The sequence below is a fragment of the Pteronotus mesoamericanus genome, unplaced genomic scaffold (assembly GCF_021234165.1).
Source record: "Pteronotus mesoamericanus isolate MK-2021 breed Mesoamerican mustached bat unplaced genomic scaffold, CSHL_Meso_final contig_74, whole genome shotgun sequence".
NCBI lineage: Eukaryota > Metazoa > Chordata > Mammalia > Chiroptera > Mormoopidae > Pteronotus > Pteronotus mesoamericanus.
The window spans coordinates 31373527-31397314 of record NW_026555247.1 but is presented as its reverse complement, the minus strand read 5'-3'; the positions used below and the strand labels follow the sequence as shown (position 1 = coordinate 31397314).

The following is a 23788-nucleotide window of genomic DNA, read 5'->3' as shown; positions in this document are numbered from 1 at the left end:
CGGGAACAAGAAGTGCGCAGAAGCACTGGGCCTGCTAACGGCTCCAGCCCGGGGAGCTTTTGCATTTTAGTCCCACGCGCGACATCCGCCCCGGGTCCTGGAGGAGGCGTGGCCCGCAAGAACCGCCATCTTGGGCGCCTCTCTAGGCGCTCTGTTTACCACTCTATGGTCGCCCCCCCTGGCCCCGCCCCTCCCTAGTCATTGTCTGGAGGAGCAGCCGCGGCCGCAGCGCCTTCTCTTTATAAGCCCGCAGTGCCCGGATGTGAATGGATTACAATGTATCTTTCAGGGAAACCTATTATTATCAATGTGACTCCACGGGGGAGTCAATGGTGATGATGATGAGGAGGAGGAGGATGATGATGAGACACCTCTAAACTTGGAACAAGTTTAAGACTTTATAAAGAGGAGAAGAAAAAAAAACCCACCAACAAGATTTGAGGAAAAATTATAACTATCCTGTATTGATTTTTTATAAACAATAAGAAAAAGTTGTTGGATTTTTTTTAATGATTTCTTTTTTGGGGGAGGGAATTTTGTTGCAATTTTATGGTGGAAAATGCAAAAACCAGAGCCAGGTGCATAATCTTGTGTTCTGTGGATATCCCTGGAGCAGAACTGAGTACCAGTTAAAATACTTTTTTGGGGGATACACATGTGAGATACTAAGTACTTGCAGAAGATTTTTGTTTCTCTTTTTAAAGTCACTTTCCTTGGAATATTGTGAGCATATTTGTGGCCATTTAAGGTAACGTTACAATTTGCTGTCAGAGTAAACTGTTTGTAATTGAATTTAACTTTTTAAAATGTCGATCCCAATGTTTGATTAAAACAAAAGGAACAACCTATTAAATAACTCTCAATGGGAAAAAGTGTGTGCATGTTGTATGTGTACTCGCACATATAGCAATTAACAGGGTTTGTAGATTGTGTATTTTAACACACGTTAAACTCGCGTATGTTGCATATCCTGGATAAAGCACGCTTGTTATTATGAGACGATAGAATTATGAAGCTTAGTTTTTATCCTAAAAAGTGATGTAAAAAAGTATGTTTTCAGAGCATGCAGGGCCTGTAATGGTGAATGTGGAATTAAACTTATAATGCTGGCGAGCGGGAGTTAGCGTGCCGAGTAACTCAAGTGTAAAAACAAAACAACATCCACCCTCAAAAATTGCCTTTTTTTTTTTTTTTTTTTTTTTTTTGGCGAAGTTTGCAGCTATACTCCTCTGTGCCTTAAAAGGGAGGGGAAAGAAAATATGCCATTAAGGTTTCGCCCCCAACACAAAACTACCGAAATGAAAATCTCCCCAGCAAAATGTGGCTTGATTTATATCTGGAAAAGAAAAATATTGTTCCTCTTGGCATCCTTTTTGCATCACGTGTAATTTGCAGCCTCGTAGAAACTTGCTTTGCCATGAGTAGATGTGTGAGTGAGGGACCCAGGAGTCAGAGAAAGAAAGAAGTGAGGGATGTAAACTCGAATAAATTTCAAAGTGCCTCCGATGGTTGAAACGGGCAAAAACTGAACTGTTCAGGCTTCAGATTATAACTGACGATCGGAGGGAAAATGAGGTGCTCGGATGAATTTTCGTTTGTATTTTTTTTGGCGAGGCGGGGGAGGTGTTGAGATTTTTTTCGGGGGGGGTGCATCCCAGCCAGCCCGACCCGCACGAGCCGCGTCTCCCTCCGGAGCCCCCCCACCCATTTCTTTGCTGAACTTGCAATTCCGTGCGCCTCGGCGTGTTCCCCCTCCCCCCTTCCCTCGTCCCCTCCCCTCCCCGGAGAAGAGAGTTGGTGTTAAGAGTCAGGGATCTTGGCTGTGTGTCTGCGGATCTGTAGTGGCGGTGGCGGCTGCGGCGGCGGCGGCGGGGAAGGCGCAGGAGCGGGTGCAGGAGGAGGAGGTGGTGGTGGCGGAGGCAGTGGTTAGACATGAACGCCGCCTCGGCGCCGGCGGTGCACGGAGAGCCCCTTCTCGCGCGCGGGCGGTAGGTACCGGCGCCAGCGGGGCTCGGCGGGGCTGATGCGCCGGCTGCGCGGGGCTCGGCTCGGCAGCCCCGCACGCGGTTCCGAGCCTTCCCTGCCGCCGGCTCCCGGCTCCCGGCGCTCCCAGAAGAGACACCCCTTCCCCTCCCGCGCCTCTTCCCTCCCCCTCATCTCGCCCCCCCCAACCCTCCCCAGCAATGCCACTTGGAGGGACCGGTGACTTTGCCAAGGGCCTGACTTTAATTTTTACAATCCTTTCTTTCACAAATTAGGGTGCTGGACAATTACTGGACGGACCCTCCGCTCTCCTCCCCCCACCCCTTTCTCCGACCCTGTCACCCCTCCCCCTTTGGACGTGTTTTCACTCCGGAGACGCTCATCTTTAATTTCTTTATAGCTACTTTGAAATGCAGAGGGGAGTGGTGTGTGTGAGTGTGTGTGCCTGTGTGTGCGTGTGTGAGGGGGTGGGATGGAGGGTGGGGGTAAAGTTGAGACCGGATCGTTCTCAGTAGTTTCTCTTTTCTCTATGATCCATTCATTTCTCGCTCTACCTCCTGTTGCATAAAATGATGCGCTGAAGAGCGGCTTTTTTTTTTTTTCTTTCCCGGATTTGGTTTTATAGTGGATGTTACCAGTTTTGATCGTCTCTTTGGAAATATAGTGTCGATATCGCTTTTTTTTTTTTTTTTTTTGCTATTGCTGCCTATTCCATCTTTAAAAAAACAAAACAAAACAAAACAACTCTCCCATCCCTCCCTCCTTTCCACCTTAATCTCACCCGCCCCCACATCCCCACCCTCAACTCCCCCTCCCCACTCCCCCAGTCTCCAAAAATCCGATTGTGTTTTCTCCAAGGATTGGGACTGGATTTTCTGATTGCGGTTATTTCCATGTTTCTAGGTTTGTGTGATTTTGCTAAAATGCATCACCAACAGCGAATGGCTGCCTTAGGGACGGACAAAGAGCTGAGTGATTTACTGGATTTCAGTGCGGTAAGAAAGAACGGTGGAAACTAACAACAGCTGTGAAAACAAAACAAAACAAAACAAAAACCCCCCAAACACTTAGCTAGAAACCAATAGTAATCTAAAGGAGAGAAATAATTTTTAATTGGCTGAATCCTTGGTAAAATGAAGATGTTTTTGATAAGTTTTAACTACAATTTCTGGGTATGATGAATGATTCAGGTTTTTTTTCACAGTCTAATAACTTGTCTTGAATTCCATATCCACAAACTGCCCCCCCCCCAAATAATTGAATCTCGCCCCAAAGGAAAGGAAAAACAGCCACTCGTAAAATGGCAAACCACCCCTAAAACTTGGCCTTATCTGAACACTGAGAGTACTAATACTTTGCACACTAGTCATTTTATTTATTTATTTTCTAGAAATGGAAAAGAAAATAGGAGACCCACTTGTCTCTTAAAGTTTTAAACTGATGATGCTTTGGATTAGTAGGACCTCTAGTTTCCTAGTTAATCTAATTTCTTGGGATTCTGAATACTCATGTATATACTGAGTATACAGTCCTTAGAACTCTATACTGTTTTTTTTTTTTTGTAAATTTTATAGTTAAGAGATTAGTACAAAGAAGAACTTACACACTTGTGGAGTTTTACAGCTGTACTTGGTCCTTCTCCACCCTTTTGCTTCCCTTTCCCAAACCAAGTCTCAGACATGTCAGGGGAATTAATTGATTTTTAATGTCAGATGAGTTTGGTGTAAGATGCATTTGCAAAGCAAAAGAAAAAGAATTCCGCAAAACAAATAAATTCCAAACCGCCTTCTAAGTGGGGCTTTTCATGTCGTTGCTGCTGCTGCTGCTGCTGCTGCTGCTGCTGCTGCTGCTGCTCTGCTAGACCTTCTTTTGGAGAAATGGCTTTCGGAAGTTTTGCCAGGAAACATAGCTGTAGGCAGCTTTGTAGCCCCCTTTCTGCTTGCTGCACTTTCTCCATTTGTTCCTTTGCTTTTTGCAGGCTCTGACCCAGGGAAGGTGCGCATTATCCACTAGATACGTGGAAGAAGAGGGAAACCAATTAGGGTCGATTGAAATAAATGCTGGAGAGAGAGGGAGTGAAAGAGAGTGAGAGTGAGAGTGAGAGAGAGAGAGGGAGGGAGAGAGTCTTGCTTCAAATTGCTCATGTTAGAGACGAAATGAGAATTTAGTGCAGGTGGCACTTTTATTTTTATTTGGGTTCACATATAACAGGCAAATCCTATACGGGATGGAAATGGACATTGCCACGTTTATGGCCAAGGTTTTCAATATAAAACAAACAACTTTTTCTTCTCCTCTGTAACACTAGCGTTTTCTAGAGAGGCTCCTGCCCTTCATACTGAGTCTTGATAACATGGGGACGGTGTCTGTTTAAAATGCGGTGGTCCTGGCGGGCTGATGAACCTGAGGGAAGAGAGACGAGTGGTAATGGGGGAGGAGGGGGGCTGCTGCTTTCGTGCCTGTTTTAGTTCTGAGTTGGATGGTGATGTATTTTATTAAAATGAGCCCTTAGCATAAACTCTTAAGTTATATGGTGAGAGTATGAAAGATCTTTGATGAACTCTGAAGGCACAAATGTCTTCTTTTCAACAGTAATATTTCTTTGTTTCTTTTAGATGTTTTCACCTCCTGTGAGCAGTGGGAAAAATGGACCAACTTCTTTGGCGAGTGGACATTTTACTGGCTCAAGTATGTAAATTCTTTTCTTAGTGTGTAGTTAAATGTTCTTAGCTGTTTATTCACTCATTGTATATTTTTGGCTCTGTTGAAGTGCTCTGAAAAAGTCATTGAAATTTTAGCTTGTAATGATATGGTTATTTCATTATCCATCAGCGGTATTACTTACATAAAAAGTCAACTTTTGCAAAATTAAAATTAGGCCTTTTTTTTTTTAAGTTAATGAAACTGTCTCAGAATTCCATCACTTAATTTAAAAGCAGTTTTCTAATATAGTTGTAATCACACATGTGAAGATAAGGCCAATATTAAAATGAGGGAAATACAGTAATGTTTCCTATTTGAAAATACAGGCAGAAATCTAACTTTCATATAAAAGGAAAAAATCGCTTGTAAATAATAGGTTTTATTAGGTAGTATGTATAATTAACCCTTTTAAAGAAATGAGTCCTTCATTTTGCAGATGAATGCTGCGTAGTGAACCATAGCTGTAAATAGAGAGCCTCTTGCTAATCTGAGAGCTAAATATGAATTCATGTATTTTTAAAATATCTTTTCTGATGCCTTAGCTGTTTCTTTCCCCTATGTATTTATATGTGCAATGAATTTTTGCTATATTTAAAGTTGCAAATTGGTAAGAACTTCACATTTTTCTAGATAAAAGGTCTTTGGGTGATGCTTTAAAAAGACGCTAGCGCTATTCACAAAGGAAACTGGGTGCGCATTGATTATCTGGCATCTAAGGAGGAGTTTTAATAGGGGACTCTCTGAAGGTCTTTTATTAAAAGTGAAAACTGAAAACGTATTTGTTTAAAATGTATTTGTTATTTTGTCCACTGAATTTCATATCAGAAGGAGGCATACATTGTTGCCTGCTGTTTTTTAGGTTCAAGGCTTAAGTCCATTTATGCTGGTTAAACAGCTGCAGTATTTTAGTTCTAGCAGTGGTACATAACAGCACATTAGACAGAGTGCTATTCTTAAGTCAGACTGGTAAATGTTGACATTTTTTAGCTGTGAGATGCTAGTGGAATTGTCTGTTAACTATTGAATGTAATTTCACATCTCTTAACTTTCACAGCAATGAGAAATCTGTTCACCTTTGTGATTTGTGTACTTGGTATGTTTCTATAAAATGAATGACCTCTAAAAGTTGCTCATTTCCAAATAAATTACACCTTCTAGCTGGCCCCGTAAGTCTAAGGGAATTTCAGTCTCTATAATTTGATTTATAAAATACAAGATACGCCTCCTATAGTCATATTTTATCTTTTGTTTTTTTGGGTTCACTTTTACTAAAGTACTGTTGACCATATGTTTGTGTTTCACTGCCCTGGACCCTGTTATATTTTCCATTTAGAAACTTATTCTTTTTGCATTATTATTATTTCTTGGAAATTTCTGTATTTTTTATACAACTTTGAAGTAAAGATGCATACAAGTGTCTCTCAGGCATACTAGTTTTTCATGTTAGGCAGTACCCAAACAGCAACTAACCTTATCTCTGACAGTAATTCATGATTTTGCTGAAGAAAATGTGTATTTAGTTTAAATCTAGAAGTAGATTATGTCAGGAAAGTACAGAAATAGACTGCTTTCAACATCAGTGCAAGATATTCTTTTTGCACTTTATAAAACCTGACACATTTGGAGTAACTTAAGAATGCCAGTTTAGGTATGGCTTATAAAGTGAGGTGATTTAGAAGCACGAAATTGTATTACATTTAAAAAGACAGCTGTGTGTTTGGAACCTTTTATATGTTCACATTTAGATAGAATCCTTGATAGGATGTTTGAGTGTTCACAGGGAGTACAGGCTGGATAAGTATGAATATGTATTAATATTGTGCATTTTGGTAAGTGAGCATGTATGGAGACTTAAACATTTCTTAGGACAACTCTGTGTGTGTGTTTATATGTATACAGACATGTATATACGTATACATGAATCTGGGCAGAGACCTCATTCTTAGTGAGATGTTGTGATACATCTAATGAAGATGCTGTGATTATTTTTAAGGTGCTGAACTTTCAGGTACATTGTACCACAGTTGCAGTTTTCAGGCCTAAATGTTTACTTTTGAAGGTAAAAAGTGCCAGTGGCTATTTTGTTTGGGGTTCTGGATTGAACATGTAAGTTATTTATCCAGTGCGGTATGATGGTTGACTATAAAATATAGGGTCCAGCTTGGGGTGTTGGTTTTTCTCATCTATTCAAGAACTATTTGAACACAGGGCTGTTAGTGAAGTAAATGGCTTATAATTCAACTCAATAAGGTAAAAGATAAATAATTTATCCACAAAGATAAAGTCTTTTTAAAGCATAACAAATAAAATATCAGGAAAACTGGCCTTTAACTGGAAGGATGAACTCTAGGTCACTTTGGACAGAGAAATAATTTTCTAAATTTACTTCAGGTTCATATCCATTGTCCTGAGTGGACTCAGATGTCACTTTCATGGGTAGCTTTGAAACTTGGGTCCAGGAAAAAAAGATCTAAGCTATAAGTAAACTGTTCATATTTGAAAAACCAGCCATATTTTTTCAGTGAGGCATGACAATGTTTCATGCTTAAAGTTCCCAATAGCTTTTGATTCCATTAATGCAGGATGCTCCGCCGTGATTTGCAACGTGAGAATGAAAATAAAGTGTGGCCATATTCCCTTTAATCTTTCATTTCACAAACATGGTTTTTCCTACCACCTTAAGAAATGGGGAGGCTGCTAGGGAGAATGGAATGTAACCTGAGCTACAGCCTGACATTCCCAGGGAGCATTTTTCACATGAAAGGCTTTTGTCAACCCAGGAAAGGACCAGCAGTTTTTGTTTGATGTTTGCAGGTGTTCAGCAGAGAGCACTAAAACAATTCAGCCATGATAGTTCAGAGCCACGATGACCTTAACAGGGAGATTGGTGGGCTCTGGAATTATTTTTAAGAAATAGTTGTAACCCATATGGTAACTTATACAAAGGGATTTAATATCCGTTATATCATTGATCTTAAAACAAACTAAAAGTATCCACATGCCTGGATAATTGGGAAATTATTCTCATTAAAGTGTAGGATGGCAAAGTTACCACAAGAAAAAGAAATGCACCTAGAGTCTATAATTTATTTGTTAACAGGGGCTTAATTTTCTAATGTAACAAAAATACTGTTTATTTGCTTACCTTTGAGTCTTTTATAAGCAAAAGATAAATATGCCAGCTTTAGCATCTTTTTAAAAAGTAGTTTTTAAGTTGGTCACTAAAATTATCTATACTCAAGAACAACCCTGGTCACATCTGCTACGTGTATTTACAGTGAGTCTGTGACGGATACTACATCTTCCTCCCTCAGTTGAAAGGCTGAGAGTTCTTCCCCCTGTAACTGTTTAGTTTTACTTAGGTGTTCAGCATTTGTTAGAGTGCCAAGTGAATGGGTGTTTGAACAACTTAGAGCAGTAGCGAAATGCACCACCTCCCTGTCGTGGTCATTTTTGAAAGAGGAAAAGCACTTCTTGATCTTCGTACAAGTTAGTTAATCTTTATCCACAGGACACCAAAGTGACACGTCAATTTAGTCAATTCAGTGGGAAAACAAATGAATCCAATGGGTAGTGCTGTATCACAGAGGAAACTCAAATGGTCCGCATCCTGCATTGATTTCCGTCTGGACCAGTGCAAATTCATGGTTATTGCATGAAAAAAAATTGGTCTCCCCTTAAAGGTATTTGTTGAAAAGAGTTATTTAATTGTCTGTGTGTGTGTGTGTATGTTTTAAAATAGCCTTACTATTACAGTATATAGTTCATAATGGTTGTATGGCTTTTTGTAAAGAGTGCAGTAATTTACTAGGTTCAAAATCAGTAAAGTGGTATTAAACCCACTTTGTTAGAATCATGGAATTTTGGAGATAGAAACCTCTTAGAAATATACAGCCCAGTGCCTCCATTGTATAGCCTGAGGCTCAAGTTCAGGAGTTTCCCTACCTTTATTTGGTGTTCTAAAAAAAAAAAAAATTTCCATTTGCTAATTCTCTGTGGCTCTGCAAATCCTTTATTGGAATAACAATGGTTTTACTCCTGTGTTTTTCTGTAATGTATATTGCATAATAGAGTATCAGGACTTATGTGTTGATATTTGTGCATAGAAATGCTTCTGCATGTGCATGTGACCTTTGAGTACCTTTTAAGGTCTGGAGCTGAATTTTGGATATTGACCATTCTCTTTTGCCTGATCTGCCCCGTGACAATCTGCAAGATGTTAGATTGAATAATAGGATGTGAATGGGTATGACAGACACACTTAAAGTGCTTATTAATATGCCAGGAGGTATGCTACAAATATTATATGTATTGTATTTTTTAAATTCTCACAAGAACCCAGTGAGATGCAAGGATTACCATGTTTATTTCACAGATAAGGAAACTGAGATTCAGAGATGTCAAACAACTTGCTCTCAAGACAGTGGGTAATGCATTAGGCCTTAAACCCATGTTTGCCTAGCTCAGTATCCTTTTCACACATTCACACTCTCACAAACACACACAGTCAGATAGAAGTTACTTTTTCAAGATTATAGAGGGATAAGTATACATTATTGAGGCTTGGCTTGCAATACCAGCCCTGATCTTAAGAGTAGATAAGCATTTTAAAAAACATATTTAAGGTAATGATAGAAACCATGTCCATTATTTTTCCTGCCTCAGGATCCAAATGTCTCACTGTGACTGTCTCACTATTGTTATTATTATTGTTATCATTATGACAAGGAAAGTATAGTAGATATTTTCAAAGTTGTACTTTTTTTCAATAGGCAATCCTCATTGGGATCAGTGAAAATATCTTGTTTTTAGTTATTTTTTATATATCTAGTCAAATGAAAAATTACGGTAACAAAGCTTGCTTTGTTAATATCTTAAAAAAGAAAAAGATTTTATGCCTTTAACTGTAAAAGAAGTTTTGCAGTTCATTATTAGATCTTTGAAACTTAATATCTAAGAACAATAACTCTAAATTCTATTAGCATTACTAAAATAAGCAGTATTGAACTTTTGATATGTCTATTACCACACATGTACTTAAAATATTATGTTTTCTAAATTCAGGAGGAAGAAGCAATACTCTATTTGACATGACTTCAGTAAATAAAATGCATTAAACAAACGTGGGGATCCAAGATCTGTTGAGACTGAAATGCTTAACATTTTTGACAGCATCAGCAAATTATCCTTACCCTACTATTGTAATGAGGAAATCACTTAAATAACAGATGAACAGCTAAGTCACATAAACATATATAATAGAACTATGTAATGAAAGTTTATGCTGTTAATTGCTCGAATCTGTCTTAAATGCTTAGAATCATGAAGCAGTAAAGACTGTCATATAAACAGTTTTGTTTTGAGCTTAAAATTATTCCTTTTTGCTTTCATCTGCTATGATAAACAAAGTAATTTCGTAAGCTTTACAGATCAAACATTTACTCCTAATGGTAAATTATATTTTATATCAGAAGTTTGCAACCGCGTCCAAGACATAGAGTTGAGTCCTGGGGGCTCCAGGTCTGTGATTTTCAACGTTTAGTATTATGATGCTATTTAGATCAGTTCCCATAAGCCCAAGATAACAGATCTTAAGTTGCCTAATAAGGAACATGGTGTGTTTTGAAACGTTCTTTAGTTTACAAGTCTTGAACCAAAATGTACTTGGCCAAATCTTTAGAATTTATATCTATATACTCAGTAAATCAAAACTTGCAGAGACATAGCATCAAAATGAAGCTAGGTAGAAACAAAAAAAAATCCTTTTTCCCTATTTTTGTATTTTATACGCTATTTTGTATGACCAGGTGTTCTTCCAAGTTAATTACATAGTGTTAAGTATTAGAGAAAGTACACATAGGTTTTTTTTTTAAAAGGTTACTTTTGTTATGGTTTCTCATTACTCTGAATAAAATTTTTAAAATTGACCACCAAGTTTACAAGCGTACACGTGGGTTGTGCATTTTCTGAATCTGAGAGCCCACTTAGGCTCAGCAATAAAGTATGCACATGCCTTTTAGGTGGATACTTTTAAACCATATGTTTCTTAATGTTTATGAAAAAGACATAAGAAAAGTAACAACTTAATCTTTAGAGAAGATTGGTAACACTTTGTTATAAGTAATGTATATAATTACATATATAAAATTGTATCAGACTCACAAGAATAACAAAAGTGTTGAAAAAGGTTGTCATGTTTACTTTCATTTCAAAAATAAATAAGGCCCAGTTAATCAGCATATCAAATACCCAGGTGTGTTTAAAATCAGTTTATATGGATAAATTTCAGGGCTGTTAGAAAGTATTGTATTTAAAGGTGCAGCTACACAATTGTTCAAATGGATGCCTTTGTACTTTTGTGTGACAATTAACATTTAATGAATGACTTTCTAGACTGCCATTGGTGGTAATTACTATATGTAGTTTATTAACTGCAATTCATTGTTGGATGTGCCTGTATTGATTTGTTTTGCAAACAACCCTTCACACATTCAGCAGTATTTGTACATTACTTTTTAAAGAACCTGTTTTATTTGCTGATGCTGATATTGCCTCTAAAAATTTTAGCTTACAGATCCTCAGGTACTAGAATGCCTCTGATCAGAATGATTTTAATGGAATTAAAAATTCTTCCACTTTTCAGCTGTGAGAATTTTGCACTTGGGCACTCAGGGAATCCCAAAAACACTATACAATATTGTTTTTCAGGTAAATAATTTATAGAAATTTAGATTTACAGGAGACCTTAGAGGTGCTCTGTTATTGTTTAGGTAAAGAGACACAGTTTGGGAGGGCCAAATGTCTTTTCTCCAAATCATACAGTTGGTTATTTGGCCATAACAGAACGCAAATACAGATGTCCTGACCCACTGGTTAGGGACCCCCTGCTGCTTTTAATTAAGGTTTGGACTCAATCCGTTGGTACCAACTGTATGTTTCTTAAGAAGAGGAAAACTTGTATAATCTACCATTTCTGAGAAAATAGTAAAAATTCAGACTGCTAGAGATGGCCATTGTAATCCGGCTCACCTGTCATCACGTGTTCTAATTTGGCTAAGGCAGTTGACGAATAACTGTTAAAATGTATTGTGTTATTAAAAATAACACAGTAAGACCCATGATTAAATATCAGGGCTGTAATTTAATCATGGGGGTTCTGGTGCTGTTCATAAACCATTTGGCTTTTTTTCTGTAACAGATGACGTCAAAATACAGCTTGATTGAATTATGACCCTGGGTTACAGGAGCACCTGCTTGTGCCTCTTTACTTCATGGCATGTCAGCATTTCCATTACAGACTTTTCTTCTGCTCTGACATTTTTAACTTTGAATAGTTAAAGTAGACCAGTGGTTGGCATATAAACTCTTAGCCTCCTGGGAAAAGACTATTTTTCCAATAAAACGGAGAAGGTGGTGACAAAGGCCCATTACAGAATACCTTTTAGAATGTTCTTCCTTGCTTTAATCTTCCATTAATTTAAACATTCCCTTTTGGGGTACTTAGCTGAATTGAAAGGCATCTAAATGGAAGGTTTTTAATCTCAAATTTCTCAAGTCTTAAATATAAGATATTTAGAGACTGCTAAACTAGGAAAAAGCCTAGTTTTTATGAAGGAGAATATTGAAATGATAGTTGTGAACACTCTGTTTCATATTGTATGAAATGCTGTAATTACTTTTATATCCACTTAAGATGAACAAAAATTGATGATGAAAGGTTTAGAAAGGTGTATTTATTTATGTCACTACCTGGAGATTTCTGGCATAGCTTCAATTTTGCTCTTCATGGGTTACTATATAGGCAGTGGACATAGAATCTTTTGACCTACCCGGGTACTTGTTACCTATAATTCTTATGGGGAGTGCATTTCTTACGTATTTTAGGGCATGTTGTGTTCTGATCCCTGCGTTAGCAATTACACTTGCGCAGAGGGCTTTGTGGTAAATAGGTCCTGCCTGGAGAGGGCATATATTCTGACAGGAAAGAATAGAAAACTGCATTTATAATGAATACTCAGCGTCCAGAAGGCAAGCGTCATTCATGTTGTGGGATTTTAGATAAATTAGAACTTATTTCTTGCTGAGGGAAGTTACTAGTGAGGGCCTCCTGGACAAATGGACTCTGGTTCCTGAGGAGGAAGGTAGGGTTTTGACCTGGGGGTACTAGGACTGAAGACTTGACCTCAAGGGTACCAGGAAGCAGGCACCAAGGAGCAGGCTCCTCAGCTCTGCGGTGGAATCGGCTCTGGTCCAGGCACCGGCAGAGACTTCCAGGTTAACAGCCCAGTCTTGGAGGCCTTTTTTTTTTTTCATTCCTAATTTGGGGATTTCCTTGGGGGTGTTAGTGATTATAATCCAGCTCCTTCCAAAAGTGTGTGTTTTTAATGGTAGTGTCAGGCCGGACACTGAGGTTTCTTAGGTCCCCAGTTTTAGACTCTTCCTATTATATCTTTCAGCAGTGGAAATAGTTTTTGATCCAAATCAATAACTACTTGGAGAAAATAATGTAACCAAATTAGGCAAATCTAGATCCTTTTGTAGTGTTTATATAGCTTAAGAGCTATTTGATATTGACAGAGTGACAGAGCCGCAAAGCTTGCTCTTTAAAAGTGAAAAAAGTTTGAAGGTCTTCAGTATACTTTGAGAGGGGTTTTACAGTATACTTTAAAATATTTTCAAATTGCACACATATTCATCAGTGTAGTTTTTATTATCACTGCCAACCCCATTACTCATCTTTTGGTTCAAAAGCTAGCAAGGAAATGTGATAGGTATTGTTGCTATGTAATACATTCAGAAATGCACTTAGAAAACATTTTCAAAGATACTTTGATCTTAGCCAAAACTTAATAATGTCTGTAAAAACAATATGGAGTGGCCAGATATACCTTTGGGTAAAATCTACCATAATTAACATCCGAAATAGGAAAAAGACAAATAACACCATCTTCTCATCAGGTATTGATGAATTCAGATTAAGATGTCTTTCCCTCTGTGACCTCCAGGTTCCACAAGAAGCCAAAAGTTCAGTTGATGATTGAAATAGGCTTAGGAAGAATTTACTCATGAATAATTGTGCTTGCTACAGAGTATAAACAAGATTTTTATAGACAAAAAATATTTTAGATCCCTTTCTTTAAAATGTCAGTTACACACTTGTGTATTCCCAAAAGTTTTTCTTCACTTTAAAAAATAAGGGATTAATATTGGACTATTTTGCAACTCAAGAATAAATTAAACTCAGAAAAAAACATTTTATCATCAAGTGGTAATATTACAAGATTGAACGTACAATTTCACATATAATCCATTTTTGTAATTTTGAAAAGAAAGACCAAACAATATCATTTTCAGTTCTTGTTCAAATAATAGTTCTTTGTTGTGTGCCTTCTTGAACATCATTGTCCACTGACTGCTGTCCCAAGCCATTGAATGCTTTTCTGTTCTCTTGCGGGCACCGTGATTCTTTATCTAGTTGCTTTTAGCCACAAGGTTATTTTTCTTTTGCCACCTAATTTTCCCCCAATTTTATGGACCTCTCTTCCTTCTTCAGTTTATCTTTTTAGCCCATGTGTCATCTTTTCTCTTTTACATAGTGTATACCTTTGCATTGTCCTGCTCCGGCAGCAATACCACTCTTTACTCATTAGTAGTTTTGGCAGGTCAGATGTTTTCTCTAATTACTTGAATTAGTTAATTTTACTTTAAAATTTTATTGTTGTTTAAAGCCTGATTATTTAAAGAATATTGGAAACTTCAGAAAAGTGAAAGGGATGAATGCATTCCATGTTACTTATTTTTTTTCCAGTGTGGCTATAGTTCCCTGGAGTAACAATTGAATTATTAAGAATTAGTTGCTATTATTTACTCATTTGTTCATTCATTCATTCATTGAATTATTAAGAATTAGTAATTTTTATTTACTCCATTCTTTCATTCATTCATTCATTCATTCATTCATGCAATTAATGTTTTTTTGAGATGCAAGACAAGTTATAGTGTTAGAAACTACAGTGATACAAGAGGAAAGAATTTCAGCTTCACCATTGCAGTGGAGCACATGACTGTTGTTAGGTAAAAGTCTACAGTGATTCAATAGGAAAGTGCTTTTAGTTGGTGATGTTGAAATAGATTAAAAGATACTTTTGAAATATAACTAAGTGCAGACTTCATAATTCCAAAGGAAACATACAAATCCTAGAATCTTTATACATGTGTTCTTCTACATGAGTACAAGGGAAAGAAAATGGATTCTAAAGATTATGGAAATTCGACCTTGAAGAATATTGTTATGAAAGTATCCTCAAATTTAGTACCAGAGACTCTTTTGGAGGCATGACAGTTATATTCCATTTGTCCTTTCTGAGCAGAATCAAAAATTTGAATATATAGATAGCATTCATTTTCAAAGGCACTAGATACATATCAGGGTAGGCAAAAGCAGGTTTCTAGTCATAAGTATGCAAAACACAGAGTTTAATCTTGTATTGTTATCTATTAATTATTGCATTATTTTCCATATGAACAACTATACACTTGCTTTTGCCCAACCTTGTATGCTTATCTTTTTTATTCCCATACTTGAAATTTTTTATATTTATTTTAAATTTGTATACAGAAAAATATTTACTTTTAAAATTAAATAATTATTTATTGTGCTTCTACAATGTGTCAGGAGCATGCTAGGTACTGGAAATAAAATGACAAGCAAGACACTTATGTTCCTGCATGAATTAAATGTAGGAGACACACATTAATTGAATTATCAACCAAAGAAATGTCAAGTTCTCCATTTGAGGGGCGTGTGGCATTAGATGAGTTTGCAGTAGGGATACCTGACCAAGCCTGGCTGTCAGGAGAGGGTTCTCTGAGGCCGGCACACCCACATGGAGGTCAGCCGGGTGGGGAGGGGGTGTGGAGTGGGCTGGGGGCAATAGGCTCCACAAAGAGCAAGCAGGTCGTGGTGTTTGGAAGGGGGCTCCGACATGGCTGGAGCTGAGGCTAGGGGGCAGAGTAGGCAGTGCTGAGGGATAGGGAACCTTTGCTGTGTACTGTGTGTGGAATTGTGCCTGGGAACGGTAGCTGCAGCCTGGAACACAAACTTTGGGGCTAGTATGTGTGGGCGGCCCAAACCCATTGTGGGGCTTCTGCAGAAATCGAGGTGAGAGATGGGGTTGCTCGTTCTACAGCGTGGCAGGTGAAGTTGAGAATTAACTATAGAATCTGTTTGGGATGTATAACTTTAGTCCACTGCAGAACATTTATTGTGGGCACTTGCTTTGTTTTGTGAAGCTTCTTATAACTTTAATACTTGAAAGTCTACTATACTTTATACCTTATAACAGTAACTGAGACCTAATTCAGCTACCTTGTGATATCCGGTGCCGTTTTAGCAACCGAGAACCATGGAAGTGCTCTTTATTTTCCAAGAGAAGTGGTAGATTGATTTTTGCAATTCTCTTGTGAGAGGATGCAGAGGGGTGGAAGTGGGAGAACAAGGCAAAAGGGACTCTTCTTTCTAATTTAAGGATCTTCAGTAATTATACATCATTTGGGCTTCCTATAGCTTATGTTCTTGTTACCAGTGAATACGACAGTTTAGTGCAACCTGTTGAATTGAATTCACTGAATGCCTGTAGTCAGGTATCCGATAGCGCATCCACAGCATGTGCTGAGCCTCTTTGTTGGTGAACTTTAGGAGGGTGGTTTGATTTATGTGCTACTCTGTCTGAGATCAAAACACTATTATTTGATTGTATTATTTCTGAGGTGCCCTTATGGGAATACTATCTGTTAACTTTTGATTAGGAAGAAAATGAAGCTTCCTGTTGTGTGTGTGTTTATTTATTTATTTATTTTTTACACTTCCCAGCTAATACCCTTCCTCTTTTCTAATGATGGCCTCCCTCTTGGACTCTGACCTTGTCACTCTTTCTCTACCTCCCCCCCTCTCCTTTCGCTTCGCTTTCTCATTGATCTTATTGTTTACTATTGGGAGTGACCTCTCAAATCAGTATGTTTGTTCATTCATTTTAGTTAGGGAAAACATTGCCATCCTTGCGGTTATTGATGTTTCAAGGTGAAGAAAATATATTGTTCCCTCCATCTCTATCTCTGTCTCTGTCTCTCTCCCTCTCCCTCCCCCACCCCCACCCCCCAGTTGCTCCCTCTCGCTCATCTTTGCGTAGGCCAGCTAGTGAGAGCATTGGGATAATGCTGTGGGTAGGGCCTGAATCCTGTAATCTGTGCCAGTTAGTAATACGTGGCTCCAGGTTCCTGGAGCTCTGTGCGTTCTCTGTCAGAAGGGTGCTGAAAGGAGAGAGGCCTAGAAGCATCTGCACTGAGCGGAAAGCTTCTTCATGAACCATCTGCCTGGCTGCTGGTGAGTTAGTAGGGTAACGTGGATGTAAGTGGCCAGCACTCACGTGTTGCCCCTGCCCTGTGGAGGATTCCGTCAGCATCTAGGCGCGCATTAGTAACTGCCAGTGAGAAAATAAAATAGTTACTTTCCTTTGGGGATGGGAAGGCACACAGCGTTTCACCAGCACCTGCAATGCTTTATTTTTGGGGGGTAGGGAAGGTAGAATGCTATGGTAGACAACTCTATGCTTGGAGTCGTTCATAATTAAAAACAAAGCAAAAAAGTAACACATCAGACCAAAACTCTTCCTCCCATTTGCATTGCCCTCTGACCACAGTCGTCTTTATTGCCCTTCTTCCCAGCAGGGCTTTTGTTAATCGTCTACACGGGCTGCTTCTGTAACCCTTCGCCCCATATGCTTCTTATTTTAAGTCTCACCCCAACCACATCTTTCAAAACGTATTTTACCTTGTAATGTTTGACACCTACAGAATTATACATGGAACATATATAAATTATGAAACTTAAAAATGAATGGAGCGAAGACCCATAGACCCACCACTCAAGGTGAGAACTAGAGCAGTTTCAGAGCCTTTGCCTGTCCTTGTGGGGCCTTTCCTTACCACTGACCCCGTCTTCCATGCCAGAAACAAATACTCTGTTTTTTTTAAAGTAGTTGTATGACATGTATATGGATCCTTAAGCACTATGTTGTTTGGTTTTACTTGATGGAGGATCATGGAAATGGTATGCCTCTTGTATTGACTGTATCACTTATTTTTTCACTCAGTATTATGTGTTTAAGATTTTTCTGTGTGGTTGTATGTGGTGAATATATCTCGATTTATTTATGCAATTTCTGTGTAATGAACCTTTGAATTGATTCTTTTTTTTAAAAAAATACATACTTTCCTGAAAGTCTCCTGATGCATGCTTGATTGTTTCTTCATATTTGGAGAGTAGCTACTCGGGGAGTAAAAAAGCTAGGTTAGAGTCATGTGATTCAGAACTCACTAGTGTCAAATTCTTGCCCAAAGTTTGTTACCAATTTATACTCCCACGGGCAGCATAACAGATTACTGTTGATGCATATTGTTGCCTACCTTTGGTCTTAAATTGCATTTCCCTGATAATTCATGAAATGAGGTGAAACACCTCTGTATGTATGTATTTATCCTTTATGTTTGCTCTTCTGTGGAGTCTCCCCTCCCTTTCAATTTCTATTGAATTGTTTGTTTTTTTTCTTACTGATTTGTAGGTGTTTTTGATATATTTTTGGGTAGTGATTCTTTTTGTCATGCATGCTGCAAATCCTTTCTCTTATTTTATGACCTGTCTTTGTACCCTCCTTATGGTATGTTTTTATGAACGCAAGACCTTAAATTTATATAACCATATTATATTTTCTCCTTTGCCTGTTTTGTGTCGTGACTGGAAAATTCATCTCTACCCCAAGGTCCTAAAGATTTCTCTTTTATACTTCTTCTAAAAGGGATCTCATAGTTTTGACTTCCGCATTTAAGTGTTTAATACAGTTGGGACTGATGTTGTAGAATGTGAAATAAGGGCTAATTCCACATTTCCATAAATGTCTTGATACCCATCTGTTCTAGAATCTTGCATTGGAAGGCCCACCCTTTTCCCAGGCACCCACAGTACGGCTTCTCTAATGGCCCTTCATGGTGCGCTGATGGCCAGTTTGCCTGCCCTTGCCTCAGTTCCATAATATAGGAGATTTTATACCACGTTTTCATGTCTGGTAGGCAAAGTCCTTCCTCTTCCTTCTGCTGTCTCATATGTACACTTCTCCTTTTGGCTATGTGGGGGCCTATGTTCTTCCATAGACATTTTAAAATAAGCTTGTCACAGTTTTTCATGAACCTTTTAGGGATTTTATTGAAGCTGCACAAAAGCCAATGATCATTTGGGGGAAAATTAATACATTTTTAATAATGATTATCTCTACTCATGAATCTCTCCATTTCTTTAGGTCTTTCTTGATATCTCAAAATAAAGTTTTAAAATTTTCTATATATCTTTTGATGATTTATTCTTAGGTACCTTATTTTTCTTGTTAATATTTTTAATGGTATTTGCTTTTAAATTAACTATTCAAATTTTTTGTTGCTGGTATAAATTCAGTGGCTTTTTAATTAATTTATTAATTAGTTAGTTTGTTTGTTTGTTTTAATCCTCAATTGACTTAGAGAGAGAGGGGAAGGGAAAGAAAAGAAGGGGAGACACAGTGAGAAAGGAGAGAGAGGTGGAGAGAGACAGATAGAGAGAAACGTCAAGGCGAGAACGATCGATTGATTGGTTGCCTCCTGTATGTGCCCTGATATGGGATTGAACCCACAACTTAGGTATATGCCCTGACCAGGAATTGAACCTGCAAGCCTTTTGGTTTATGGGTCAACCATCCAACCAACCGAGCCAACTGGTCAGGGCTGCACTTAGTTTTTGTGTATTGCTTTTCATATTCAGCCATGTTGCTGAACTCTCTTATTAATTCCAGATACATTTTTGTGTTTTCTTCAGAGTTTTCTAAATAGGTAGTCATATCTTGTGCAAATAATAACAATTCTTTTGTTTTTATTTTGAAACCCCTATACTTGGCCTCTTCCAAACCTCCATTTTAATATAGATGATGGTAGATATATCAATAAGGAACTTTACTTCTGTATGTATTTTTGCTAAGTTTTATTATGAGTGATATTGAATTACATAGAATGCTTTTTCTATATCTATTTAAATTATGACTTTAAAAAATCTCCTTTACTCTGTTAATGCTGTCAGTGACATTTATATTTTTCCCCGTCTAAACTCCCTTTGCATTTTTGGGATACAACTAATGTGATTATGATATATTTTTATTACTCTTTTAAAAATAATATCCTGGACTGTTTTCTGATTTTTTTTTTTTTTTTAGTATTTTACATCTATTTTTGGAACTTATTGGTATATAATATTTCTTCTCTTACTGTCCTTGTCTGGTTTTGGTCACAAGGTTATACTGACCTGTAAATGAATATAGAATATTTCCACTCTCTTTTCTTTGGAAGAATATGTATGAGGCTGAAATCAGCTATTCCTTGAAATCAGGTAACACTTGTCTGTATATCTGAGCCTGGTGTGAGAAAACTTTAAACCACTGATAAAAATTTTTAAAGTATTAAGAATGAGAGTTTTACTTTTTTCCAAATAGTTTAAAATTTTTATGCACAAATAAAATTATATATGATATATACCTTTTCCATTTTATATAAGTTTTTAAATTGATTGCCATAAAGTTGTTCATGGTATTCCCTTACTAGCTTTTTAATCTCTGCTGACTATATAAGTTTCATTTTTCAATACTGATTTGATTTGCATTTTTCTTGATCAAGATCACTAGAAGTTTTTCTTATTTATTAGTTTTTTCAAAAACAATAAACTTTTGGCTTTGTGGATTATTTGTGTGTATGTATTTGTTTTCTTCATTAATTTCTAATCTTTCATTATTGACTGGTTTCTCTGCTTTGGGTTCATTTTGATTTTTTTCTGACTTCTTAAGCTGACCACTTAATTTGTTATATTGTCATCATTTATTATTATTTTTTTAATGTAAGAACTTTAGGGAATAAAATGCCTTCAATGTACTAATGTCACTCTGTTCGATAGATTTTAATATGTAACATGTTCATTATATTTATAAATATTTTAAAATTCCCAATATGATTTCACCTTTGACCCTTTCAGTATTTATTGGTGCCTTAGAAATTTTATAAATGAATGTCATACTTTTTATTATTGAGTTCTAATGTAATTAATTTGTTGTCAGAGAACCATACTGTGTGACAATAGTTCTTTGGTTCTTGTGGGACTTGCTTTATTGTAGGTTTTAATTAATCAGTTTTTATAAATGTCTCATTGTGTGCTTGGGAAGAATGTATATGACTTGAAAGATCTGTATGTGTCCAGAAATCAAGGCTTGTTAATTGTTTCTTAAAATCATCACTGCCTTTACTAATGGCTGTTTTTTGGGTGGTAAGGGGTCTGCCTGACCTATTTGTCATTGAGAGAAGTGGATTAAAATAATCCTGAATGTGACTTTGTGAACTTCTCCCTGTGTTGTTATGGCTTTATATATGTTGAAATTGTACGCATTCAAGTTTAGAATTACTAGACCTTATTGGTAAATTAGATCCTTTATCACTTTGTATGTGCTCACCCTCTTTCTGCTGTTTGTCTTTAAGCCTGTTTTTTTTCTGTTTTTAGTATAGGTATCCCACTTTTGCTTTGGTTAATATTTGTCTCGTGTGTCTATTTTTTTAACTTTTATTTTCAACCCATTCATGTTGTGCTTTAGATACAGCTGGATTTTAATCTAATCAGGTAATATCAAATTATTTAACTCTATTTACAGATTTTGTACTTCAGTTTAGGTCACTTACATAGACTGTAGCATTGCCTCTTGGAATTGTGCAACATCGTAGCGCTGTGATTACTGTCACCTGAAATATTGATTTCCATTTATATTGCTTTTTATACCCTTTTTTTCCCTTCATGTCATTCCTTTAAAGAAATTGATTAAGGTTTTGCTTGTTTCTTATTTCATTTCCCCCTTCCATTGTTTGGAATTTATTTTTGTTTTTTAGCGGCTACTTTTGATATTTTATTATGCATATACAGTCTTAACTTTTTGAAACAATTTTAAGATTATGAAATACTGTTCCTTCCATTAATACCCTTCCTATTTAAAGTATTTTTGTTTTCAGCTTTAAAATATTTTTTACAAATTAGATATGATTATTTTGTAGACAATGCTTAGATTTACTATCTTGCTAATTTCTTTGCTCAACACTTTCTAGCACCTTAGCTCTTCTTTATGGGATCATTTTTATATTTAGTGAAGTATATATCCTTTAGAAGTTTTTAGGGATAGGGATATTAGAGGTCAACTCTTGTATTTTTGTTTATCAAGAATCTCCTGATAGTCTCAAAAGATAATTTTGGAGGATATATAATTTCAGGTTACATTTTTTTCCTCACCACTTTGATATTTTATTCTACTGTTTTGTAACCTCCATTGTCATGCATGAGAAGTCTGCTGTCACTTTAACTGCCATTCCTTTCTAGGACATCTGGCTTTTCCCCTGACATCTCTTTCGCTTTTGGTATTTCTCAGGATTATTTAATTAAATTTCTCAATGACTTTTTGAGAAAAGTGTTCATTTTTGTGGAAATTGTATGCATCTGGTTTCTTTCTTCATACTATATTTTTTCTAGTTTGTTTTTTCTGCCTCTTTTTTTGCTGGCTGTTCTTCTGTCTAAACTGTAAATATTGGACTTTCTTGGGGATTTTACCCGAGATTCTTTTCTTTTGCTACTAAGAGGCAGCATGGTACAATGTCTCAATCTAGAATCAGATTAGGTTGGCTATCATCCAGTTACCAGGAGTGTGACCTTGTTTCCTTATTGTAAAATAGGTGGAAAATGTGTTTTTGGGAGAACTCGATAAGATAATATTTGTTATGCACTTAACCCATGTCTAACATAGTAGGCAATCAGTACTTGTCTATTGTTTTTCTCATGTGTATTTTCTTCCTAGGGTGTCTTGTCTATTTCCAAGATAACAGTTCTTATTATATTTTTCTTGTCCAATTTGTTCCTTTCACTGTCAGTTTGTAGAGCCAGTTGTCTTTTATATTTAATTTCTTCCTCTTCTCTTGATATGTGCCTCATCTAATTTTCTATATCATAGGAATGACATTAGCATGCAGCTAGTTGATTAAACCGAGATTTGGACAGCTTGTCCTCTTTTTTTCTTCTTACTTTCTCCCTATCTAATCATCCTAGAGTTCTGTTCACCACCTCCACTTTTACTTATCAAGATCAAGGCACCATCATTTCTTGTCTGCTGGACTCCAAGAGTCCCCGAACTACTCTCTGCTTTTCTACTTCTTCCCTGTTGAAGCTGTATCCCAAAGCAACCAAAGGGAGTTTAAAAGAAATGTCAAACAGAGCATTTCATTTCCCAACTTCAGTTTTTCACTATTATAAACACTTCTGGTATTATAGAATAACTTCTGTATACTCCTTAACATATTTTAAAGGTATCTCCAGAATCTCATTTGGTTTACTTCTGCTCTTGCTCTCTACATTCAAGCTGTCTTGGACTTCTTTTAGAGCTTGGAGTTTGTCAAGCTGTTCCTTGATTCAGGACCTTTGCACGTGCTGTAGAGCACTTCTCCCTTAACTTTTTGCTGGCTAACTATTCAGATCTCATCTGTAATGCCATTTGCTCATTGTAACTTTCTTTAAAGTCAACACTTATTTTGATTCCATAAATACTGGATTTATTTAATTAATAGTTCAATAAACACATGTGTGTATTTTAACTTGAATGTACTGATTAAGAGGGATGATACTTAGATGGGGCCATCTGCCATGTTAACTTTAGTCACAGTGTTATTATTGGAAACTACTGAAGTTCTTTTCAATTGTATGTATTTATTGGATCTTCAAGGTAATATAAATTTCTTATGCTCATATTATATTTTCTTGCGTTTTCACATACATCTTACATGTACAATTTATTACCAGATAAAATATCAGCTCAAAGCAAGGATTGGAGAACTCATCCTCACTGAGTATCTATCACAATGTCTGACACTCTTATGTCATTATCTTATAGAAAGCCCTGGTCATTCACAACTCACTAAAGAGGAAATGGACTCAGAGAATCCTCTGACTTGTCCA

At 36.9% G+C, this 23788-nt stretch overlaps 1 protein-coding gene across 10 annotated transcripts in view; it reads left to right on the top strand.

Annotated features, from left to right (window-relative positions):
• The first annotated feature begins 236 nt into the window (after nucleotides 1–236).
• The window catches only part of TCF4 (transcription factor 4), a 331867-nt gene continuing 308315 nt past the window's right edge, over nucleotides 237–23788 (top strand). For 8 of the 10 annotated variants that reach the window (XM_054583696.1, XM_054583692.1, XM_054583697.1 and 5 more), the window contains exons 1-3: nucleotides 237–748; nucleotides 2887–2978; nucleotides 4599–4671. In XM_054583696.1, coding sequence (XP_054439671.1) covers nucleotides 2907–2978; nucleotides 4599–4671 — 145 coding nt within the window. In that variant the 5' untranslated portion in view covers nucleotides 237–748; nucleotides 2887–2906. Of the gene's footprint in view, nucleotides 749–1884; nucleotides 1989–2886; nucleotides 2979–4598; nucleotides 4672–23788 lie in introns of those variants that run through there. The other 2 variants (XM_054583691.1, XM_054583698.1) reach the window with 2 other exon arrangements.